This window comes from Mustela nivalis (genome assembly GCF_964662115.1).
Source record: "Mustela nivalis genome assembly, chromosome: 17".
Taxonomy (NCBI): Eukaryota; Metazoa; Chordata; class Mammalia; order Carnivora; family Mustelidae; genus Mustela; species Mustela nivalis.
In genome coordinates, this window is record NC_139036.1 from 44,761,139 (window position 1) to 44,781,702 (window position 20,564).

The 20,564-nt window shown below is 58.8% G+C and overlaps 1 protein-coding gene and 1 long non-coding RNA gene across 6 annotated transcripts; both read right to left on the reverse strand.

Moving 5' to 3' along the window:
* Positions 1-864: 864 nt before the first annotated feature.
* Positions 865-19,721, reverse strand: PLCD3 (phospholipase C delta 3). 5 transcript variants are annotated; one of them, XM_082706348.1, is made up of 15 exons: positions 19,060-19,721; positions 9,331-9,492; positions 9,001-9,229; positions 8,603-8,732; positions 7,444-7,672; positions 6,783-6,984; positions 6,489-6,633; positions 5,527-5,679; positions 4,320-4,457; positions 4,041-4,191; positions 3,076-3,192; positions 2,276-2,442; positions 1,911-2,046; positions 1,682-1,831; positions 865-1,499 (listed from the first exon to the last, which is right to left on the reverse strand). In XM_082706348.1, exons 1-15 carry the CDS (start codon positions 19,196-19,198, stop codon positions 1,411-1,413), a joined length of 2,337 nt encoding a protein of 778 aa, XP_082562474.1. In that variant the 5' UTR covers positions 19,199-19,721; the 3' UTR covers positions 865-1,410. The 5 variants fall into 5 exon arrangements, 4 of the variants coding, with proteins under 4 accessions (XP_082562474.1, XP_082562473.1, XP_082562472.1 ...); XM_082706347.1 differs by having other exon boundaries at positions 4,041-4,182; positions 4,347-4,457; positions 19,060-19,347; XM_082706346.1 differs by having other exon boundaries at positions 4,347-4,457; positions 19,060-19,347.
* LOC309851320 lies at positions 10,657-17,162 on the reverse strand. Its single transcript, XR_014304719.1, has 3 exons — positions 15,975-17,162; positions 15,327-15,393; positions 10,657-12,838 (listed from the first exon to the last, which is right to left on the reverse strand). It is a non-coding gene; the product is annotated as an uncharacterized lncRNA (long non-coding RNA).
* Positions 19,722-20,564: the final 843 nt, after the last annotated feature.

Sequence of the window (20,564 nt, forward strand, 5' to 3'; positions counted from 1 at the left end):
TTCTGGCTCCTTCAGAGTGGGAGCACCCTCTATGAGACACACGGATCATCAGAACCAAACGCTGCTCTCAGCGTGCAGAGGGCAGGCGGAGGCTCTCACTTCCTGCCTTGGGTCACAGGTTGCAGGAAGGAGAGCCAGCCCTGCCCTGGGGTCCGTGAGGCCCATTCAAGCCCCAGCCCAGCGCCAGCCCCAAGCCAGAAACTGTCCTCAAGCTCTGTCCCGAGTCCGTGTTGGTGCTTATATGCCTGATGGAACCCAAAATGCCAGGGCTCCACCTGAAGCTCAGAAAGTCCCCTTTCTGGAAGGTTCTGTCTGGATTCTGCCCTCCAGTGTCTCGGCACCCTCTCCCAGCTGCTCCAGGCAGTCCAGAGCAGCAGGCTGGTTTCTGGGCCTTTGTCATGGAAGGAGAGCCCTGAGTCTTGGATTCATCTACTGAACAGACAGGGGCCTCGGATGCATCTGAACCCAGAAAGCAGGGGTCTATTGAGGTCCCTCAGAGTCCTGTCCCCATCCCCTTTTAGGGCCATAACAGTTCTTCCCTGGCAGAAGCCCCCCACTCTTGCCAAATCCCCCTTTTCCATTCAAGCCCTTCATGGTGACCGGGCAGGGGGAGCTTGTGAGTTGGTGTCCCCACAGTCTCGTGATGCTGGAAGCAGCACTAAACCAAGAGGAGGGGTCAGGTTATTTTGAGCTGGGGCTCTTCTCCGCCCCTCCCACCCCACCAGCTCCCTGGCTGGCTTAGACAAATTCAAGCCCTGCTGGGGGAGGGGGCCCACGGGACTCTGCCCTCATCCCTCCTCGGGGGCCTGTGGGTCTGAGCCCCGAGGTGCTCCGCGTACAGCAGCAGTAAAATAAACTGGCTTCTTTATTATTATTATTTTTTAATCAATAGTCTTGTTCTACTGTCCTCTCCCGCACCCTTCTATGACACAAGTTAAAACCTGCTTCCAGGCTTCCTAGAAAAGGGAGCTCAAGTTCAAGAGCTCGAGGGAGGAACCCAGGAAAGCCTGGTGAGGGGAGGGGCTCAGGGGATGGCTAATGCCTGGGGTGGGATGGGGGCAAGAAGAGGGCTGGACTAGGCCCCCTGGGGGGCAGAGAAGAGCTGAAGGCTCCGGTGTCCACCCCAAATCTGGCAGCAACAGCTCTGGCTCTTCATGAGCCACGATGAGGGAGGGAGTGGGCCAAGAATCGGAGGAACTGGGGCCGTCTCAAGGCTCCAGGGTCATGGCCTGTTCTCTGGGGGACCAAAGCAGTCCCCAGCACCCCGCTGAGACCAGAGTGGAGTGGGCAAAGTGAGCAGGCTGGAGGGGCTGGGCCTCCCTCTACCCCTCTGCTCCACAGGGGGAGAGAGCCTCTGCCAAGGGACGCAGCCTGGCGCCCGCGGAGCCCCAGCATAGGTCAGTCCCACCCTCAGAAGCGCTGGACGCGGATGTGGACGAAGAGCGTGGCTGGCGACAGTGAGGCCCCATCCTTGGAAAGCAGGTGGATGTGGCGGTACCCTGTGGAGAGCGTAACCACGTGTCAGGTTCTCTGCACCCCCCACTCAGCAGGGCCAGGACCGCGGGGGCACAAACCGCATCCCACCCCTAGGCTCAGGGCACACTCTCGGAGGACATCCCAGCCCAGGTGAACAGGGTCTCAGAGGCCCCAACGCCCCCCTCCCGCTCCATCCCCCGCCAACCTTGCTTCAGGCTGTCGAGAGGCAGCGTAAACTGGCCCACAAAGTCATTAGGGGAGGTGGCGTCGTAATCTTCCACCACGAAGCGGACCAGTGCCAGCTCCGGAGCCCGCAACTGGAACTGCAGGGTCTGCCCCCAGCGGGGGTTGAAGCCTAGGGCGCAGGCATGGCAGTCAGGAGCCAGCTGCCCCCTCCCCCACCCACCCCCACTGCCCCCAGTATGCCCACCCACCATTGTTGAGCACGTAGTTGGTCTCCTTTCGAGCACAGTCTGCGGGCACACCGTGGACCTCAACACGCACCAGGGGGTCCACGATGGAGTTCGGCTTCTCCGTGTTCAGCTTGGGCAGCTGCTGCGCTGTCAGCACCTGCCAGGGATGAAGGGGAGCTTCGGTCTGGCCCCTTGGTTGGGGCAGGGAGCCCCTTGCCCTCAGCACTCGCCCGGACCCCCCTGCACGGGGCTGACACTCAGCCTGCCCTCACCCCAAGCCATCCCCAGGCCTCCACTCTCTGGTAGTACAGGCTGGCACCCAGCAGACTAGGACCCCTCCAGAACTGGCCGTGACCCTGGGGTTGGGCCCAGTGCAGGCTGCTGACCTGGATAGTGAGAGTGGTCCTGGGGGGCCCAGGGCACTCAGGGTCAAAGGTTGTGTCTGGCTGCCGCAGGCAGGCGGGTTTCAGGACGTAGCCGCACTGCCCGTTGATGAGGAAGCGCCCGGCATTGAGGTCCATCTCATAGCCTGGCGTCTGGAAGTTCAAGGCCACTGTGGACATAGCGGTGTCAGGGCAGGGGCTCTTAGGGACCCTCCTTTCACCACTCTGATTCAGGGTCTCACTGCCCACCCCTACCAGCGTTTTGTGGGGGGCATCATGGCATCGTGGCAGCCAAGGGACCCAGACCTTGTCACCTGCACCTGATCGCTGGTATCCCCCAGGCCAGAGGGGGATGCTGCTGGGCATAGGCCCGGGCCAGAGTCGCACCCAAGGAAGCCTGCGGTTTCCATATCTGTGCTCAAGGAGACCATATTCCCCTCCTTTGCTCCTTTGCTGGGGCTTAGCATCCCTCCAGAGCCCACTCCTGTCAGTGGTGACTCAGGGGAGCTTGTGTGTGTGTGTGTGTGTGTGTGTGTGTGTGAGGGGTTACATGGGAGTAGATGTTTTGAACTTCCATATTAAAAAAAAAAAAATGTGAGACTTTCACAGTGTCCGGAAGAAATGACTCAGATTTGTTTCCCCACTTATCTTTCTGACAATTGTTTTAATCATTGTTATTACCAAGAGAACCCAGTTTTCCACCTTCTGGAAAGCTGTGTGGCCCGACCCCTGCCCAGGCCTCTCACGGTTTCCTGGAGGCCACCCCCCTGCCTGTCCCTGGTCCTGCTGCTGTCCCCGCTCACCCAGCTGACAGCCTGAGTTCCACATCTCCTGGGGGCTGTAGTTGGCTGAGTTCATCCGCAGCCCCAGTGGGTAGACACGGGTCAGTTGGTGGGCATTGTGCCTGACGAAGCTGTTCCCTGGGGGAGAGTTGGGGCAAGACAACGATGAGTCCTGGGTGATGAGGGATAATGAGGGACGACTGGGTGTCCCTCAACTAATGCCAGGGACTGGAACTTCCTCTGCCTCAACTCTAGGAACAAGCTGGGAACTGACGCTAAACTCCCCTGTCCCCAGACCCCCCTGCCGCAGGGCTGAGAGGACCTCCCGGAGGAGGCTACTGAAGCCCAGAGAGGGCCAAGGACCCCCTTCCATTTCCTGACACTGCATCCCAGCCCCAAATCCCCGCATCCTTCCCCCCTCTCAGTGCCTGGAACGGGGCCCCAGGCTGACTCCTGCCCGCCCCCATGCACTCCTCCAGCAGCGCTGCGGGTCCCCAGAACCCTTCCTGCAAGTCATGCCTCCAGGCCTTCACCCGACCTGCTCCTCCAGCCTCGAAACCCCTCCCCCTTCTTCACCTGGCTGCTTCCACCCCAACTCTTGGTCTGGGGTCTTCACAGGTATCCCCTGCTCCAGTCCTTCCCTGATCTCACGCCCTCTGCGGGGCTCCCTCAGCCCCCACCACGGCCCACCGATCACCCTGCACCACCACTCCCGACTATGTCTGGCCCTGCCACTAGGCTCGAGTCCAGCAAAGACGGACAGCAGCTCCCTCCTCCCTGGACTCTCCTCCCTCCAGGGCGGCCCGGAGCTGGGCATGTGCCAGGAGCTCATTCCCTGAGCCCCAAACTGGGGACCTCCTGACCCCTTCACTGGCCCTGAAGTCCTCTTAGTCTCCTTTCCTGACCAACTCCAGGATGCCCCCACCAGGAGCCTGCAGGCCTCCACGGCGCCTCTGGTCCCCAGATGCCCAATGTCCGGCTCCTACCTGCCTCTCGGATGAGCTTCTTGGCCTTGCGCTCGCTGAGGGAGCTGACCTGGCAGGGCTGGGGTGGCACCGGGTTGGGGCGCAGGGTCCGCAGGCGGGTGGCACAGCAGTACACGACCAGGGCCGACAGCTCTGGGGAGATCTGCTTGGCCTGGGAGATAAGCCTCAGAGGCGGCGCCCACCGGCTCCAGTCCCTCTGTCTTCCTAGCTCCCTTCCCCTCCCCAGGCAGCTCCTCCCTGCCCCAGCCATCTTGGTCCCCCTCACAGGTCCCCCCTCACCCGCCGCCTCTGTTCTGCAGCCTCCACCTCTTCTTCTTCCTCTTCCTCTTCCTCCTCCTGGTCGGATAGAATTCGACCATCCTCGCTCCGAGCAGCTGGCAGCTTCTTCCCCTTCACCAGGACCCGGCCCTTCAGCTGCTGTAGGGACCCCATATGGAAGGATTATTTCCTTTTGCCCCATCAGTCACACAAACACCTCTATGTGAGTGGGGGCTGACAGGGGGGCGCAGGAAAGGCCACGCAAAGAGGAGGGATGCTTCTAACAGGAAAAACCATGGGAAACAATGTTTAGAGCCATCAACAGGGGACTGGCTGGGGAGGTCCCTCCAAAAAGAGTATGACACAGCAGCCTTTCCAATGAATGACGCAGCTCAGAGCCGAAAGAGAAGGAGCCCTCTTCCAAAAAGATCTCCCAGGAAAAAAGTGACGCTAGAACATGTAATCACATAAGCTTCGTTGTGTAACGTTTGAAAGAGAAGATAGTTCCGCACGTAAGTCTATACACACAGGAAAATTCTGGAAAGACGCACAAGAGACTTAAAGATGGTTACTTCCCATGAAGTAGGACAAGGGCAAACAAAAACCCATTTTCCGTTGTATACAATTTTGTACAACTTGATTTTTTTTTAACCATGTTTGTTTCGTGCTAATAAAAAAAAAATAAAATCAGACATGCACATGCGCGCACGCACACACACACACACACACACACAGATGAGTCAATGTTCTGGGCATATTTGGATTGAGAGTAGGAGGAGAGTTTTCTCAAGGAGACAGAAAAACACAAATGTTCTGAGGAGGCAGATAAAACGTTCTGGGGTTGGGGAGGGAGAACCACCCAGGCCGGAGAGCTAAGGAGGTTCCTCAGACCACAGGAGGGGGTGGTCCACCCTGAGCTAGAATTCTAAGCCAGTTGCGCTTGGCAAGGGCAGACTGCTGGGAAGAGAGTTTCTGGAGAAGACGCATCAACAAAGGCCTTGGAGGTGGGAACTGCGGAGATTGCGGGGACCCTGTAGGCAGGGTGGCAGAGTGGGGTGGGGGAGTGAGGGGGAGGGCATGGAGAGCCCTGAGTGGGGCGAGCTGGGCAGAGAGATGTATGGGGTCCCGACCCGCGGAGGTGGCCCACGGAGGTGGCCTGGCAGGGGCGGATGACGGACTGCCGCCCGCTCCTCCCCCACCCAGGCTCAGAGTCGGGGACATTCATTACCTCTGGGGATGGCAACTCTTCAGGGTTCTGCGTGTCCAGCCCCTGTGTCACCAGCGCGTCTCCCAGGATGGTGCGCAGGTGGTGAGCCATGACGGCCTGCTGCTCCAGCCCACAGTGGTTCTCCAGGGATAGGATGACAGGGTACGGGGACAGCTGGGGGGTGGGGAGACAGGCAGCAACTCAGAGCCACTTCCCCCTCCCGCTCCCAGCACCCCTACTACACCTGGCCCCAACCCCCTTCAGGACAGACAGGCAAAGGCACTCCCGGGGGCTGAGTAGGTGGGACGTGGGGCAGACTTGGGGACCAGTGTGTCCCTGGGGGGACAGGGGCCAGATCTGGGGTCTCCGGGGAAGGGGAGAATGTCTGGGAAGCTGAGGGCAGGGGCAGGGATGGTTTTGTTGTTTAAATGCCCTTTATGTGTCAATGACATTGGCCATGTTGTTTATGCTACACACTCCCCACCCCCCACAGCCCGTAATTTTTAAGTGCATTTATTTATTTTTTTTTTAGTAATCTCTGCACCCAACTCTGGGCTCGAACTCCTGACCCTGAGATCAACAGTCGCACACTCTTCCGACTGAGCCCACCAGGCGCCCCACGCCCATCGTGTTTTGAGGGTAAGATTCGTGCATAGCTTGCCAGGAGTTGCAACTATGCAGACTTCAGGGCTGAACTTCTCTTTCGTGCCCTTCTCTTTGGGAGTCATGATTCAAACGTCCTTCCCTACCCGCAAGGTTTTCTTCCAGACATTCTGTGATTTGGGGGCATTTACTAAACATGGGGGTGGAGGAATGGAGCCTCTCACTCAGCTTTCTTCTACCCCACTGGCCAGCTGTCCCAGTGGCACTGGGTGAGTGAGTGATTCTCTGGGCAGGGGGGGGGGGTTCTTCTGGAAGGACAGAGGACGCTGGGGTCACTGTGGGAGGCTCTGGGGCTGGGCATGGGGGTCCTGGGAGCTCACAGTGAAGGCGTGGTCACGCACAGTCTGGACCACATCTCGGAAGAGGATCTTGGAGGTGAGGGTGTGGCCGTGATAGATGATGGGCTCCCCTCCTGGTCCCTCCCAGCAGTCCAGCTCCACACAGCGGCAGCCCTGTGCAAAGGCCCTGTGGACAGGCAGACAGAACAGCGGGTGAGGTGTCATGTGGAAGCCACGGAGCAGAGCTATGGACGGACTGAGCCAGGTTTGAGCCCCATAGCGCCCCCAAGCTGGGCTCCCAGATGCGTTCACCCCAACCATCCCCTGCTACAGTACCTAACATAGGCCTCCGTGCTGCTGAGCCCCCCGATCTGAGAGTCTGTCAGGTATGTATTGTGTGAGGAGGAGATGAAGTAGTGGGAGAGGGGCTGGCCCATGTCCTGGAACACGCATGTGTGGGCCGGGTCCAGGGCAGCCCCTTCAGGTGACAACAGGTACATCATGAAGCCATCCAGCGTCATCAGTTCGTGCTGCTTGGCTGCGAAGACGGGTCGAAGAGAGCGTCAGGTCACTGGGAGGACTCCCGTGTCTGGCCCCACAGGGCCCCAAAGCTCACTCGGCTTAGTAACGAGTACCTACCTACTGACTGGACCCTGCATGAGTTACGCCATTTATTTATTTAAAGTAATCTCTATACCCAACGTGGGGTTCGAACTCACAACCCCAAAATTAAGGGTCACACACTCTATCAACCGAGATGGCCAGGAGCCCCCACAAGTCATGCCATTTAATCTTCAGCCAAACCCCGTGAGGCAGGTATGCTGCTATGCCATGTCACCAGCGTGGTAGCTGCGTCTCCTAGAGCCAAAGGTGACTCGCCAAAGATGGCACCCACAGCCAGTAATTGTAGCTGGAAGCCCCTGGACCTGTCAGATGCTGAGACAGGACCGTGCTGACCCTGACCCCGTCTGTCAGCCCCCCACCTGCAGGCCCCCACCTGTCTCGTTGAGCTCATAGGTGTGGATGAGCTTCTGGGCGTGGGCCAGCGTGGCGCCGTCCTCCCTTTGGTCCTCCAGGAACTCCAGCAACTCCGGGGCGCTCAGCACGCGGTCCTCGCCTGAGTACCGATGGAAGATCTCCTCCAACTCAGGGCGTTTCAGCAACCGCCGCAGAAACTCCTCAATCTCAGCCCCCTCCAGCCGTTCGTTGTTGGAGTGGTCGCACTCCTGGAAGGCAGCGCGGAGCGGCTCAGAGGAGGAGGACACCTGGGGAAAGCGGGCCTGCACCGACCGACACACCCGTCGTCAACCACGCTGGGCAGGCGGGGACCCCCTGGTCCATAGGTAGAGAAACTGGGAGCTAGCGCACCAGCTCACACAGCTGCTCCGCTGCGGGGCTGGGATTCTAAGGAGGGTCTCTTGGCTTCAGTGCCTGTCCCTCCGCACCATGACCTACCCCCCAAAATCAAGATGTGGGAGGAAAAGCAGTGACCCAGGGGCAGGACAGACCATAATTCCTCCTCCCACGTGTTTGTGTGTGCAGGGCCATCCTTCCGTCCCCAGACCCACGCCCGTGGTCAGTGAGCCACAGATAACTGACTTCACAGGGAGGAGTCCCCGTGTTGCTATGGGTTCAGGTGGACAGGTGCCATGGCTCCTGTGTCTTTCTGTGTCTCAGGTGGCTCAGACAGTCACCACCCACACAGGCGTCTGTCATGAGCTCCGACCCGGCCTCTGATGCCCAGAGCACCCCCATGTACCCCTGTCAGTGCTCCCACATGTGGGGTGTATCCGGCCACGTGGAGAGGTGTCCCATATGTCACAGTGGAGGAGGGTGAGCACGTGAGTCTGTGAGCAGACTCCTGCCTGCACGCCCATGTGCAAGCCGTGCATGGCCATGAGTGCAAAGGGTGCCTGCAGACGTGGAAAAATGAAAAGCACAGCTTTGCTGCTCTCTCTGGGGGAGCGGAGGGTCCCTCCCAACCTTGGGCTCTCTGCCTGAGGAAGAAGTTCTGGGCCGCCCTGCCCATCCTGGCCCAGCACCCTCAGAGGAGTGCAAAAGGCTAAGTAGGCCCAGATTTGGCCTTTCTGCAGGGCGAGGGCCCAGGGGTGAGTGAGGTGGGTGCCTCAGATGTCAGCGTGGGGGCAGGACCCCACCTTGAAGAGGCGGTAGGCATACATGTCATTCATGTCCACGTTCACCATTCTGAGCAGGCTCTTGATCTCCTTGAAGCTCATCTTACTGTCCTGGTCGGAGTCTGCACGGTGCAGATAGGCGTGGATCCAGGTGTGGGCGCTCAGGAAATACCCGCAAAAGCCTGGGCACCACCGCCTGCCCCACCAGGTGCCTGCCGGGACCACGGGGTGGGGCTCCCGGGTCCAGGGGCTGTACTTCCCCTCTGCCCGCAGCCTCCACGGGCCGGGGCTGGGCTCCCCAGAGACGGGAGGCCGCGGCGCCACCCTCTATTCTGAAGACCAGGGGCTGGGGCTCGCCCTCGGGTCCCCAAGCACCCGGCCCCCTCAGCTCCCCGGACCCCGGCAGCTGGGCAGGATATTGGTCGAGACGTTCGCGCTGGCTCATGGCGTCGAGGCGCGCTCGCAGCTTGGCCAGGCCACGCACCCAGCGCTGAGCCTCTTCCGCAGTGGCCGCCGCCAAGTCCAAGTTCTTGCGGCGGCCCTTGAAGGCGATGGTGAGGCAGCGCGCCGGCGGGAAGGCGCCCCCGAAGCGCCGCAGGCCCTCGGACTGGTGGCCCTCACGGACCGCCTCGATGTGCTGCACGAAGACTGAGGGGGGGAGGGTACAGGGCACGCACGGCAGGGTCAGGGCCGCTGTCCCCCGACCGCTGTCCCGGCAGCCCGCCCTGAGCCCGCGCGACCCAGCTCACAGATGTGCTGCGACGGCGCGCGCGGGATGCGCCGCTGGAACCACACGCTCAGGCCGTCCTCCTGCAGCCGGTACAGCCGCTCCTTGTGCCACGTCCGCGAGCGGATCTTGCAGAGCCGGGAGCCCTGCAGCATGGCGCGCACGTCCTCGTCCTCCGTCAGGCCTGCGGGGGGGCGGGAGGCCTGACCACGATGTCGGGGCCTCCCTGGCCCCTGGCTCCCTCCACCCTCTTCCCAGCCCGCAGCCGCCAGCGGCCTTGCCCTGCAAGCCCTCACCAACCACTCTTCCTCTGCTTAGCTTAATGTGTCCCCAGGACTGGATTTGGCTTTTCAGCTCCTCCGCCCCAAGGTCTCACCTGGTGTGTCCCACCCAAGCCCCGGGGTGGTGGGGAGGACACCAGTACCTTCTGTCTTGGTTAAGCCGCTGCCTCCAGAGGCCCTTAGAGCAGAGCAGTCCCTCAGGCAGCACCTGGCCCTTCTGCCTCCCTCAAGGTCACCCTGTGCCACTCCCTTCCATCCTGGTCTTTAGACTTCAAGACCAGAATCTGCCACCCACAGCCTTTTCCTTTGATGTGAAACCCTGACCTCAAGAAGGTAGTCTCACTATCTAACCTAAATCTCTCTTGCTGCAATCCAAGCTCCTCACCTCCGCACTCCCCAAGGCAAGGGAGGATAGCAGAGGCCACCCTGGCTCCAGGGTCACAGGCCAACGACTCCAGGACCAGCCCTGCCAAGGCCAGCCTGGGGCTGATATCCAGGTGTCCTCTTTGTGTCCAGCTGAAAGCATGGTCTGCTGTGACACACGGCACTCCCTGGGGCCCAGCCACCATTACAATCCCACCTCACCCCACATGGGTTCTCCCTTTCCTTAGCAGGAAGAAATGCTTACAAAACATCTACCACACACGAGCCCCCAATCACGAATGAACACACGAGAAAACAAGGACAGAGATGCTTAAGGAACTTGCCAGAATTCCATGGCCACAAAGGGGAGGATGCAGGCTTCAAACCCCGGAGGTCAGGCCCCAGCTCCTGTCCCCGTGGCCACTGCATTGAACCCCTCTGCTCCTCCGTCCTTGCTTGCTCACACGGTTGGGGGCGTGTTGCAGAATTTAAATTCAGGGGCCCAGGGAGGCAAATCCCAACTCTGTCACTTCTGAGTTACACAGCCTTGGTGGCAGGAACCGTGACCGCTCAGGGCCCTGTGTTCTCCACGCACGCAGTGAAGACCACAACAGCCCCCGACCTTGAGCTGCAAAATCTGAACTTCAGCTAAGATGCCACCCGTCCTGGTGTTACTACAGCCTGCTCTCCTGCGTTACAGGTCGATACCGAAGGTTTACCAGCCAGAGGACAACAGAAAAAGCGCGAACGCGGCAAACTGGAGGGTCTATGCCCTTTGGAAGGAGGAGGGCGGCAATGAGGGCCCAGAGTTTCCAGAGAACAGGAAGCTGGGTTTGTATGTGAAGCCTCTGGATTTTTCAACGTTGGCAACTAAATCAAAGTGAAACAAAACCCTCTAAATTACCACTGTGTGAGCCAAATGAAACAGGACAGTGGCATTAGGCTTTGTGGCTCCCAGGCCCCTGTGTGTTGGGAACTCTGACCCATGCAACTAAAGTCTAAATCCCTGAGCCTTCTTTCATTCTCTCTGGGAGCCTTTGTAGGATCCTTCTTGTTTCTCTGACTCTCAGAGGACTCCTTCAAGGACGGGCTCAGACACCATCTCCTCCAGGAAGCCTTCCTTGATTTGTCCTCAAATGGGCATTCTCCCTCCCCAATCACCCACAGCATTTTTTATTTTAATTAAAGCACCCCACCTAAATTGTAATTTCAGGGAACTTTAATAAACCCAAGGACAGGGACAAAGTCTTATATCCACATCTCGGTGCTCATCCCAGAGCCAGATTCACAGCCACGGTTTTCTGAAAGGGGAGGACAAGCCATGTCCACCGACAACTGGGGAACTAAGCACGTTCTACCCCTAAACCTACCCTATCTAGCCTTTCCTTGTGGGCCAGGATGGTTTCTGAACCCTGGCAGTGATCGGACTCGCCTGGAGAAGGTGGCAAACCCCACATCCCAGAGATTCTTGTCCGGCAGGTGTGCGCTGGGACTTGGGTATCAATGTTTAAAAATTGCCCTGTGAGGGCACCTGGGTGGCTCAGTGGGTTAAAGCCACTGCCTTCGGCTCAGGTCATGATCCCAGGGTTCTGGGATCAAGCCCCACATCGGGCTTTCTGCTCAGCAGGGAACCTGCTTCCTCCTCTCTCTCTCTGCCTGCCTCTCTGCCTTGTGATCTCTATCTGTCAAATAAATAAATAAAATCTTAAAAAAAAAAAATTCCCCTGTGACCCCGAGGGTGACTGTGATTGACAATCAGGGTCTCAGGGCCAGGAGGAGAAGCCTGCCATCCGGAGGAGCCCATGGTCCCCCTTGGGGCTAGCCTGTGGCTCTGAGGGCTCCAAAGAGTCTCTCAGAATTCAGACCGGGCTAGGAAGGGGAGGCGGAAACCTTGTCATTCCAGACAAAGAGCTACAAGGTGGCCCACAGCAGGCCAAGAGACTCACTAGACCCTCAGCCCTCTGCACCCACATCTGGGCAACTTCTGAATTCCCTCAGCCTGAGAAGCAATGGCTTGGGTGGCAGGACACTCAGAGAACCTGTAGGGCCACCACAACTGAGCCCCCCGCCCCCAACTCCCCAGCTATGGGAAAGGAACCCCTCATTCCCATGACAACCAGGCTCTGCAGCTGGGGCTACCTCCCCTGACCCAGCCAGTCCTCTGAGGCCAAGCCCATAGTTGAGGAGGGTGGGGGAGAAGGGGGGCTGGCGAATGACTAAGGCCGGAAATGGAGGTGAGTCACCGAGGTCCTGCTTTGTCCAGAGCATTCTGCAAACAGGACATCAAGACAGGGAGCCAGAACTTCTGATCAGCTCTCCACTGGGACAGGTTCCCATGTCGAGGGGGCCCTTGCCCCTGGCCCTCATCCCCAGCTGCCCAGGAGCCTGCTGGGGGAAAGGGTGACACTCTAGTCTGCCCGCCCAGCGGGGACTGGGACTGGTCTCTGGCTCACGATGCTCCCAAACACGCATCCATTGGAAAAGCCAAATAGAATGAGAGTTCAATGCCGGGCTGAGCCTGGTGCTGAGTTCCCAGAGCAGGTGACGCTCCTTCCCTGTTGCTTCAGCTTCTGAGCCCTGGGGTAGGGAAGGGATTAGGGCTCCAGACAGGAAGGGTGGGACCCAGAGAGGTCAGGGAGAGAGGTCAGGAGGAGGGCCCAGGCCCTGGGCAGAGGCACTGGAAGTCACCTGGCTCTCTGCCCAGGCACCCAGTCAACATTTATAGGCCCTGCCAGGGCTCCAAACCCACAGATGCTTCCTCCACCTCATTCCTACCCGCTTGGAGCAGGTATACCAGCTGCCTGCTCCTAGTGCTTCCCGTGGGTTCTCTAATCTAAACATCTCTGCCTTGAACGTGGAGCTGGGCAGGGACAGTGTCATGGCCACCTTGACCAAACAGAGGGGGAACAATCATTAAATAACAGTAGAATAATGGGGATGAACAAAGGCAAAAAAGATAGAAACAACCCAAATGTCCATCAACAGATGAACGGAGAAGCAAAGGTGGGTACAGACACATAGGGGGACATGAGTCAGCCGTAAAGAGGAGGGACATCTGATCTAGGCTGCACGGATGACCCTGGATGACATTACACTAAGTGAAATAACCAGTCGTAAAAGGACAGATTATCGTATGATCCCACTTATAGGCAGTGTCTAAAATAGTCAAATTCATCTGGACCGATTATATGGCCCATACGCCTCAATAAAAAAATTTCAGAGACGGAGTGTAATTAGAGGTTACCAGGGCCTTCGGGAAGGGAGGAAGGGGGAAATGACAGGTTAATGGCTACAGAGGGGTTTTTGTTTGCTTGTTTAGGATAATGGAAAAGTTTTGGAGCGAGCACCACATTGTGAATGCCTCACATTGTGCATGTAATTAATGCCATTGAAATAGCCACTTAATGCATTTTTTACCACAGCTTTAAAAATTAGTAACGTAGGGCGCCTGGGTGGCGCAGTGGGTTAAAGCCTCTGCCTTCAGCTCAGGTTATGATGCCAGAGTCCTGGGATCGAGTCCCGCATCGGGCTCTCTGCTCAGCGGGGAGCCTGCTTCTCTGTCTCTCTCTGCCTGCCTCTCTGCCTACTTGTGATCTCTGTCTGTCAAATAAATAAATAAAATCTTTAAAACAAAAATTAGTAATGTAATAGTCCAGTAACCACTGGATGCTTAAATGGGTGACCTGTTTGATATGTGAGTTAACATCTCGATAAAGCTGTTCAAAAGGCACAGAGTGGGGGCGCCTGGGTGGCTCAGTGGGTTAAAGCCTCTGCCTTCAGCTCAGGTCATGATCCCAGGGTCCTGGGATCGAGCCCCGCATCGGGCTCTCTGCTCCGTGGAGAGCCTGCTTCCTCCTGTCTCTCTGCCTGCCTCTCTGCCTACTTGTCATCTCTGTCTATCAAATAAATAAATAAAACCTTTAAATAAAAAAAAAAGAAAAAAAAAAGGCACAGAGTGGCTAACGCATTCAGGGTCCTGGGTCTGTAAGGCTGTGGACCCAGAACGTATTGAGAGTTGGGGTCTGCTTAACCCCCCAAAGGGCCGTGTGTGGCTTGAATGAGCTAATGTGCAGGTGCCCTCCATGGAGGGCCTGGCCCACAGCGAGAACTTGCTAAATTAGGATAAAGTGAGGCAGTGGCCCGGGAGGGGAGAGGGACCTAGGTATTCCCACCCATCTGTCCTCATTAGGCTCGTGGTTCCCCACGGCGCTCTTCTCCAGCCCAGTTCAGTGCTGTCAGCTGGGGCTCAGACACCTTCTCTAGGCCAACCGCTTATCTCAGCCCCCAGAGATGGGTCAAGGGGAGGCTAGGAATGGACAGCCCCGTTTCCCAACTATCACCTTCGGCCTGGACGGTTTGGTGTGTGTGTGGTTTGAGCCCTGAGCCGTTCTATGTCGGTGGCCAAGGCCAAGGGGGAGGAGGCGATTTCAGCAACTGAGCTGGAAGGACCGTGGGGAAGCCACGTCCATCTCTGATCCTCAAACCGCCCTCCCCTGTTTGCACAGACGGGCCACTGGTACTATGAGAGGGCAAGCTGCGTGTGCCGACAACAGCTTAGGTCTCCCAAGCCCAGGAAGGACACAGGGGCCGTGTGGTGGATGGCCAGAGGCCAGAGCTGGCCAGCGGTGGGGGTGAGGGTGGGTGTGTGTGTGCTGTGGGGCTACAGCGAGTGTAGACAAGAGGGTAATGCATAGGCAGCTGGGCATGAAAGTGGTAGGTCTCGAGCAAGGGGGTGTGTGTGTGGGGGGTGTGCATTTAGGGTGTGTGTGCACGTGTGTGCTTTGCACTAGGGCACACTCAGGAAGGGCACCGGGGCTCCAGCAGGAATGTGAGCCATGCAGGGAACAGCAACTGACAGCTTCATGCCAAGTGGGGGAGGAGAGGAAGAGAAGATTTTCCTGACGGTTCTGGGAGGGAACACACGATGGTGAGGGTCCCAGTACCTTCTCATCCTTTCCCTCTGGCCAGCAGGCAGCCCCAGCCCTGCAGGTAGGAAGCACGTCCCCCTCGCTGGGGCCGGCCGCCACACCCAGGGTGAAGGCCCGGCCAAGCTCAGCGCCAGAGTCCATAACATTCTTTGGAAAGTCAACACAGTCAGGAAAGGCAGGCAGTGCTGGCCAGACACACAGCGACCGAAGGTGGCAGCACCCTTCCGGGCAGGGCCAGAACACGCATGAAGCCGATCTGGAAGCAAAGGTTGTAGGAGGGGGGGCCTCCCCAGAGCCAAAGGAGGAGGAGAGGTGAGGGACAGCCCCCTTGTCCTGCCTGGCAGGCCCCGGCTTAGCCAGGAAGGCCACCCAGTTCTCCCTCCCACCAGGCCAGACACCTGCCAGGACTCGCATCTTCCAAGTGCACGCACGGCAGTCCCACTCACCCTGCAGGAGAAGTCCTGGGCAGGCCATAGTGAGAGCCCTCTGGCCGCTGGGGCACTTGGTGGAGGCCTGCAGGCCGGGGTCGAAAGGGAACAGGATTCTGCCCACTCAGGCCTCCGCGCTCCCGGGGAGGATTAGGGGCCGGGGCGGGGCCTGACGGGTGCGGGCACAGACTGGGGCTCTGGGGAGATAGGGCTGGCTAGGGCTGGTGGGTGACATCCAGGATGCCCATTTAAATGCACATTTCAGGGGCACCTGGGTGGCTCAGTGGGTTAAGCCTCTGCCTTCGGCTCAGGTCATTATCTCAGGGTCCTGGGATCGAGCCTCGCATCTGGCTGTCTGCTCAGTGGGGAGCCTGCTTCTCCCTCTCCCTCTGCCTGCCTCTCTGCCTACTTGTGATCTCTCTCTCGTTCTCTCTGTCAAATAAATAAATAAATAAATCTTTTTTTTTTAAAAAATGCACATTTCAGATAAATAACAAGTGATGTTTTCGTGTAAGTTTGTTCCAAATGATCTGCTGTTGATTTGAAACTCACGTTTAACTGGCCGTCCTGGGTTTTATGTAACGCCTATGAGGATACCTCTAGGGGCTGGCAGAGCCTCTGCAGGGGAGAAGAGAAGCGGGCCATGCCCAGACACAAATCACTCACTCCCTCATTGTGACAGGAGCTTGGACCCCGGGGCCAGACGCCTGGGTTCGAATCCTCGCTCAGCGGCTTCACAGCATTCAGCATCTCGGAATCTCAGTTTCTCATCTGTAAGATGAGGCTCATGGTACCACACACCTCATACAATTGTGAGCATTAAATGAGCTGATATGTGAAAAGCCCTCGCTCAGTGTTATAAAGGTGTTAATTCGTATCATTAACTCTGGCAATAAAGAGCCATCATTGAAACCTAGGCCTTAGCGGTTGTCTCTTAGCCATGTGGGCCCCAGGCTGGTGACGTCATCCCCTACCCCCAGCTGATCTGCCCTGCGAGGACATCAGCAACATCTTCTCCCCGGGATGCCAAGCGTTAAGGAGGCTCCCGCCAGACACGAGCTCAGCATTGTGCCTGGGTTGGCAGGTGCTCTAACTCTCCCCAGCTATTCCCTGGCTTTCTGGGGACAGGCTAAGCCTGCAGCCACCCCCGCTGAGGAGGAAGGGACAGGAGAAGAGCCCCAGGCTCCACAAATGGCTCCCGGTCTGTGTGCGATGGCCATCGCCATTGTCCCAGCTCCCCCATTCGCCTGAGAACCTGAGAAGACCTTTCTTTCCTGTGGGCCCCTCTGAGCCTTTGATCTCCAAGCCGCTCCCGCCCTTGTCTCTTGACAGGACCTGAAATAAAGTCTGTTGTCTGCTAGCCTGGGGGGTTTGGCCCTGACCCAGATGGGGACAGCCCTGAGAGCCACCTGGGGAGGAGCTGCGGCTGGCTGCCATGGTGGGAGCTCCCTGGGTGGTGGGCCTGGCCTTGGTGGCCTCAAAGTGGGCCCCAGGACACCTGGGTTTTGTCTCCACCCTGTTCCTGGAATCAGTGATGCCTAGGGAAGGGGCATTCCCCAGAAACTGGACATTCCTCTCTCGGCAGTCACTAGGCAGGACAGGGCAGCAGTGGGAGGGGAGGGTGGCCCAGGTGACATTCTGACACCCACACGTGCCCTGACAGTGTCCCTAGGATGGGATGCCTTGAGCTCCCTTGCGGCTTTACTCATGCCAAGAGGCTGAGTCCTGGGTTTGGAGGTATGAACTGTCTGTGAGTGTCTCCGGCTATTAAACTATGCGCCCCCCAAGGGCAAAGTGCTGTGGTATTCACCTACGCAGCCCCAGGCCTTGGCACAGTGCCATCACATGCTGATAGCGCTGAGCAGAAGCATAGGAATGAAGAAGCAGCACCCCAGCCCTCCCCCAGCATCCGCCAGCCCTGCTTTTCTGGCACAACGCCAGCCCCGGATGTCTCTGTGGTCCCCTCAGCTCCCCACAGCCCTCCCCTCCCCAAGGCACCAGCGCTCCTTAGCCCAGAGAATGACACTGTCACCCAGCAGACACCTTTCAGATCCCACCAGCCGCAGAGTCCAGCCCAGCCCGCCTCCTAGGTGGTTCTTTTAGAACCCAACTCGGCTGTGCTGGTCCAAGTCTGAGCATCCCCATGGCTTGACCAATGGATTCCTCAACCTCCATCTTACGGTTCTCCCTGATTCATCCCTGCCTTCGTCCGAAGTGCCCCCCACTCTCCAGGAGCCCTGCCTCCCTCCTCCTGCTTGAGACCCTCTGGGGCTCCTGCTGCCACCAGGGCAAGTCCATAACTCTATAAGGAGAGGCCTTGAGCATCTGGCCCCCACCTTCCTCTCCCCCACACCTAGCTCCACTCTCCCTCTGGTTCTGGGGTCCAGCTAGGGCCCTCGCTGGCTCCCCAGCACCTGATTTGCTCTCTCCCTTCCTAAAATTGTTTCTTTGCCTCATTGTCTGACCTCCTTGCTGATGCCTCCCCTCTCTAAAGGGCCAGAACTGTGTCTGTCCTATTTGTTGCTGAATCGCAGGACAGAGCCTACTATACGCACTAAGTAAATGTCCGCCTAGTGCATGAATGATTGGAGGGTAGGGCAGAGATCATGTGTCTTACGTCTCCTCAGGGAGAGTGCCAGGTTCCGAGCTCAGAACATAGAGCTCAGTCCATTCAGATCTGAGTGAGTGACAGGAGGTAGAAATAAGAACAAGGTGGGGGGCAGTGACAAAGAGAAGGCAAGTCTGGCAATCGGCACCCCGAATTCTGCCTGGAGATTCACGCTGGTCTCCTGGGAAGCCCTGCCTATTCCCCCACACCCACCTCTCCATCATGAATTATTTATCAATAGCAGTTGCAACATACCATTTCAGGTTCACGGTCATGGATGTTTTCTAAAACACTCGCACATCTCTCATTCAAGCCACCTAATCAGCCAGTCAGTCACACTCTGCCCAGGCTCTGAGATGGTCTCTGCCGCAGTGTGGCTGCCCACAGCCTCCCATGCCATCCTCCGCCCTTAACTGGCTGTGTGGCCACTGACAAATTCTTCAACTTCTCTGCCTCAGTTTCCTCATCTGTGAAGTGGGAATTATACTAGGTGCCTCTCAGGAGAATGAAGAAGACTGAGTGATGGCACCTAGATACCCAGTGCCCCCCCCCCCCCCCGACTCTGGGAGTTAACATTCCTTCCCTGTAGTCACTTCTCCTGAACCTGGGAGGGGCATCTGTCCTTCTCACTCCAAGGACAGTATTCTCACCAGTTCGACCAGTCCTACCTGGTCGCTGCAGGGGCTGCTGCAAACCCTGGGGGGCTGCAGGGCTGGAGGACCAGTTTGAGAGACTGGCCTCTTCCACAGCTCCCCTGTCTCCCTAACGGCGGCCAAGAATCCAGGAAGCACGGGGACGCCCGTGAACCCTGGAAGGCACAGGGTTCTGGGGAGCTGGGTGAGGGACACCCCCAGCGTGTCTCTCCCACTCGATTTCACCGGGTTCTCCGGGACCCCAATCCGCGCCCCGCGCCCCGACGCCCACTCCAGCACGCCCCGCGGGCGCCTCCTGGTGGGAAGCAAAGGCCACCGGCGCGCCTCGCCCGGCTGGGGAACGTCGGATGACCACAGGTGCGACCCCCAACCTTCCGACCCTCGCTGCCTGGGAAGCCCACGACAGCTCGCCCGCACACCCTCGCCGTCCCAGGCGGCCCCCCCCCGGGCAGTCCCCGCCCGCCCCGAACCGCCCCCGTCGGTTACTGACCCATCTTCTTCAGCGCCCGCAGCCCGGGCCTCCTGCTGCCGCCGTCCGGGGGCGCGAGGGCGACGGACGTCGCGACCTGGGCCGGCACCGAGGGCTCCTCGGGCCGGCGGCGGCAGCTCCTCCAGCGGCCGCACAGCATGGCTCGGTGGGGTCGGGGCCGGGCCGGGCTCTGCGCGCGGGGACAAGGCAGCGGGGACGCCGCTCCGGCCCGGCCCCGGCTCTGCGCGCGGTCCCGAGCGGAGAAACTTAGCGGCGTCCGGAGGGAGTCGGGGAGAGGAGGTGCCGGGAGCAGGGAGAGAGGGAGGGACGAGGTCGGGAGAAGGAGGGACCCGGAGGGAGGGGGCGGGGCCGAGGACGGCTCCAGGGGAGGTGCGAGGCGGGGAGCTGGGCGGGGACCCCAGCCCGGGAGGTGTGTCCTCCGCGAGGTGTGGGAAAGGAAGGGGGCCGGCTAGAGTCACCCCGAATCTCCGTGTCCGTCCCCCGCTTTTGAGTCCTCCTCCCCATTCTCCCAGCGATCCTCGGCTCCCGGCCCCACCGATGACCCAAGACCCTATTTGGGGGTTGAGGGGCCAGCGGAGGGGCGAGGGTAGTCGTCTGGCACAGACACTCTCTCCGTTTTCTGGATCCTGACTCGAGGAGGACTCGGGACCCCTTTCCACCTTTTCCTTCCCTGCCCCTCCGGGAGCTCAGAAGGAAGCCAGACAGGGGAGCGAGGCTGCGGCGCAGCTCATCTTGGGCCGAGGGTCCTCGGGCCAGCCGGGAAAGCCGAGAGAACCCCGAGAGCTGAGCCAGGCGGGAGGGCAACCCAAACCGGAGGGGTGGGGGAGTGAGAAGGGATGGGTGGGTGTAGCAAGGCTCTGGCTATGACGTCATAGGATTAACCCTCTCCGCGCCAGACCAGGTGTTGGCCCCTCCGTTTCAGAAGTCTCGAAGTGGAGAAGATGGGGAAGCACTAAGTCTAGAATCCCCGGCTGAACTCCGATTCTGGGTTAGAAGCTTGGATGGGTTGGCGCCGCAGCGGGCTTTCGATTGCCCCGGGGAAGGCCGCCGTGCCCTGTGTAGGTGTCCTTGACATCAACCTGTGGGTGAACGTCGGGTGTGAGTCCCAGTGGCCGTCTCATGTGACACCATCAGAATATTTGTGCTCGAAGGGTGGGATGGCAGAAGACCAACAGTGTTAGTGTTGTCTGCCGCAGCTGACCCAGGTTGGGTGCGGAGAGCCGGGCGCACACCGCCCCTCGGCGGCGGCCAAGAGCATGGCATCTCAAAAAGAAAGCTTAATTCCTCAGGACCTAGATTTGCCACCTACTTGCTCTAGACCACTTTCAGATATCCTCAACCGAGAGATCCAGCATCCTGGTTTCGGTCCTCACCCCTCCCGGGATATTCTTTCTGCATTTTTGGTCCTGCAATTCCTTCCTCCAGGAATGACCTTCCTCATTCCTCTCTTGGATTACACTTACGCATTCCAAAACTCAGCTTTCAATGCCCCTCATGCAGAACCC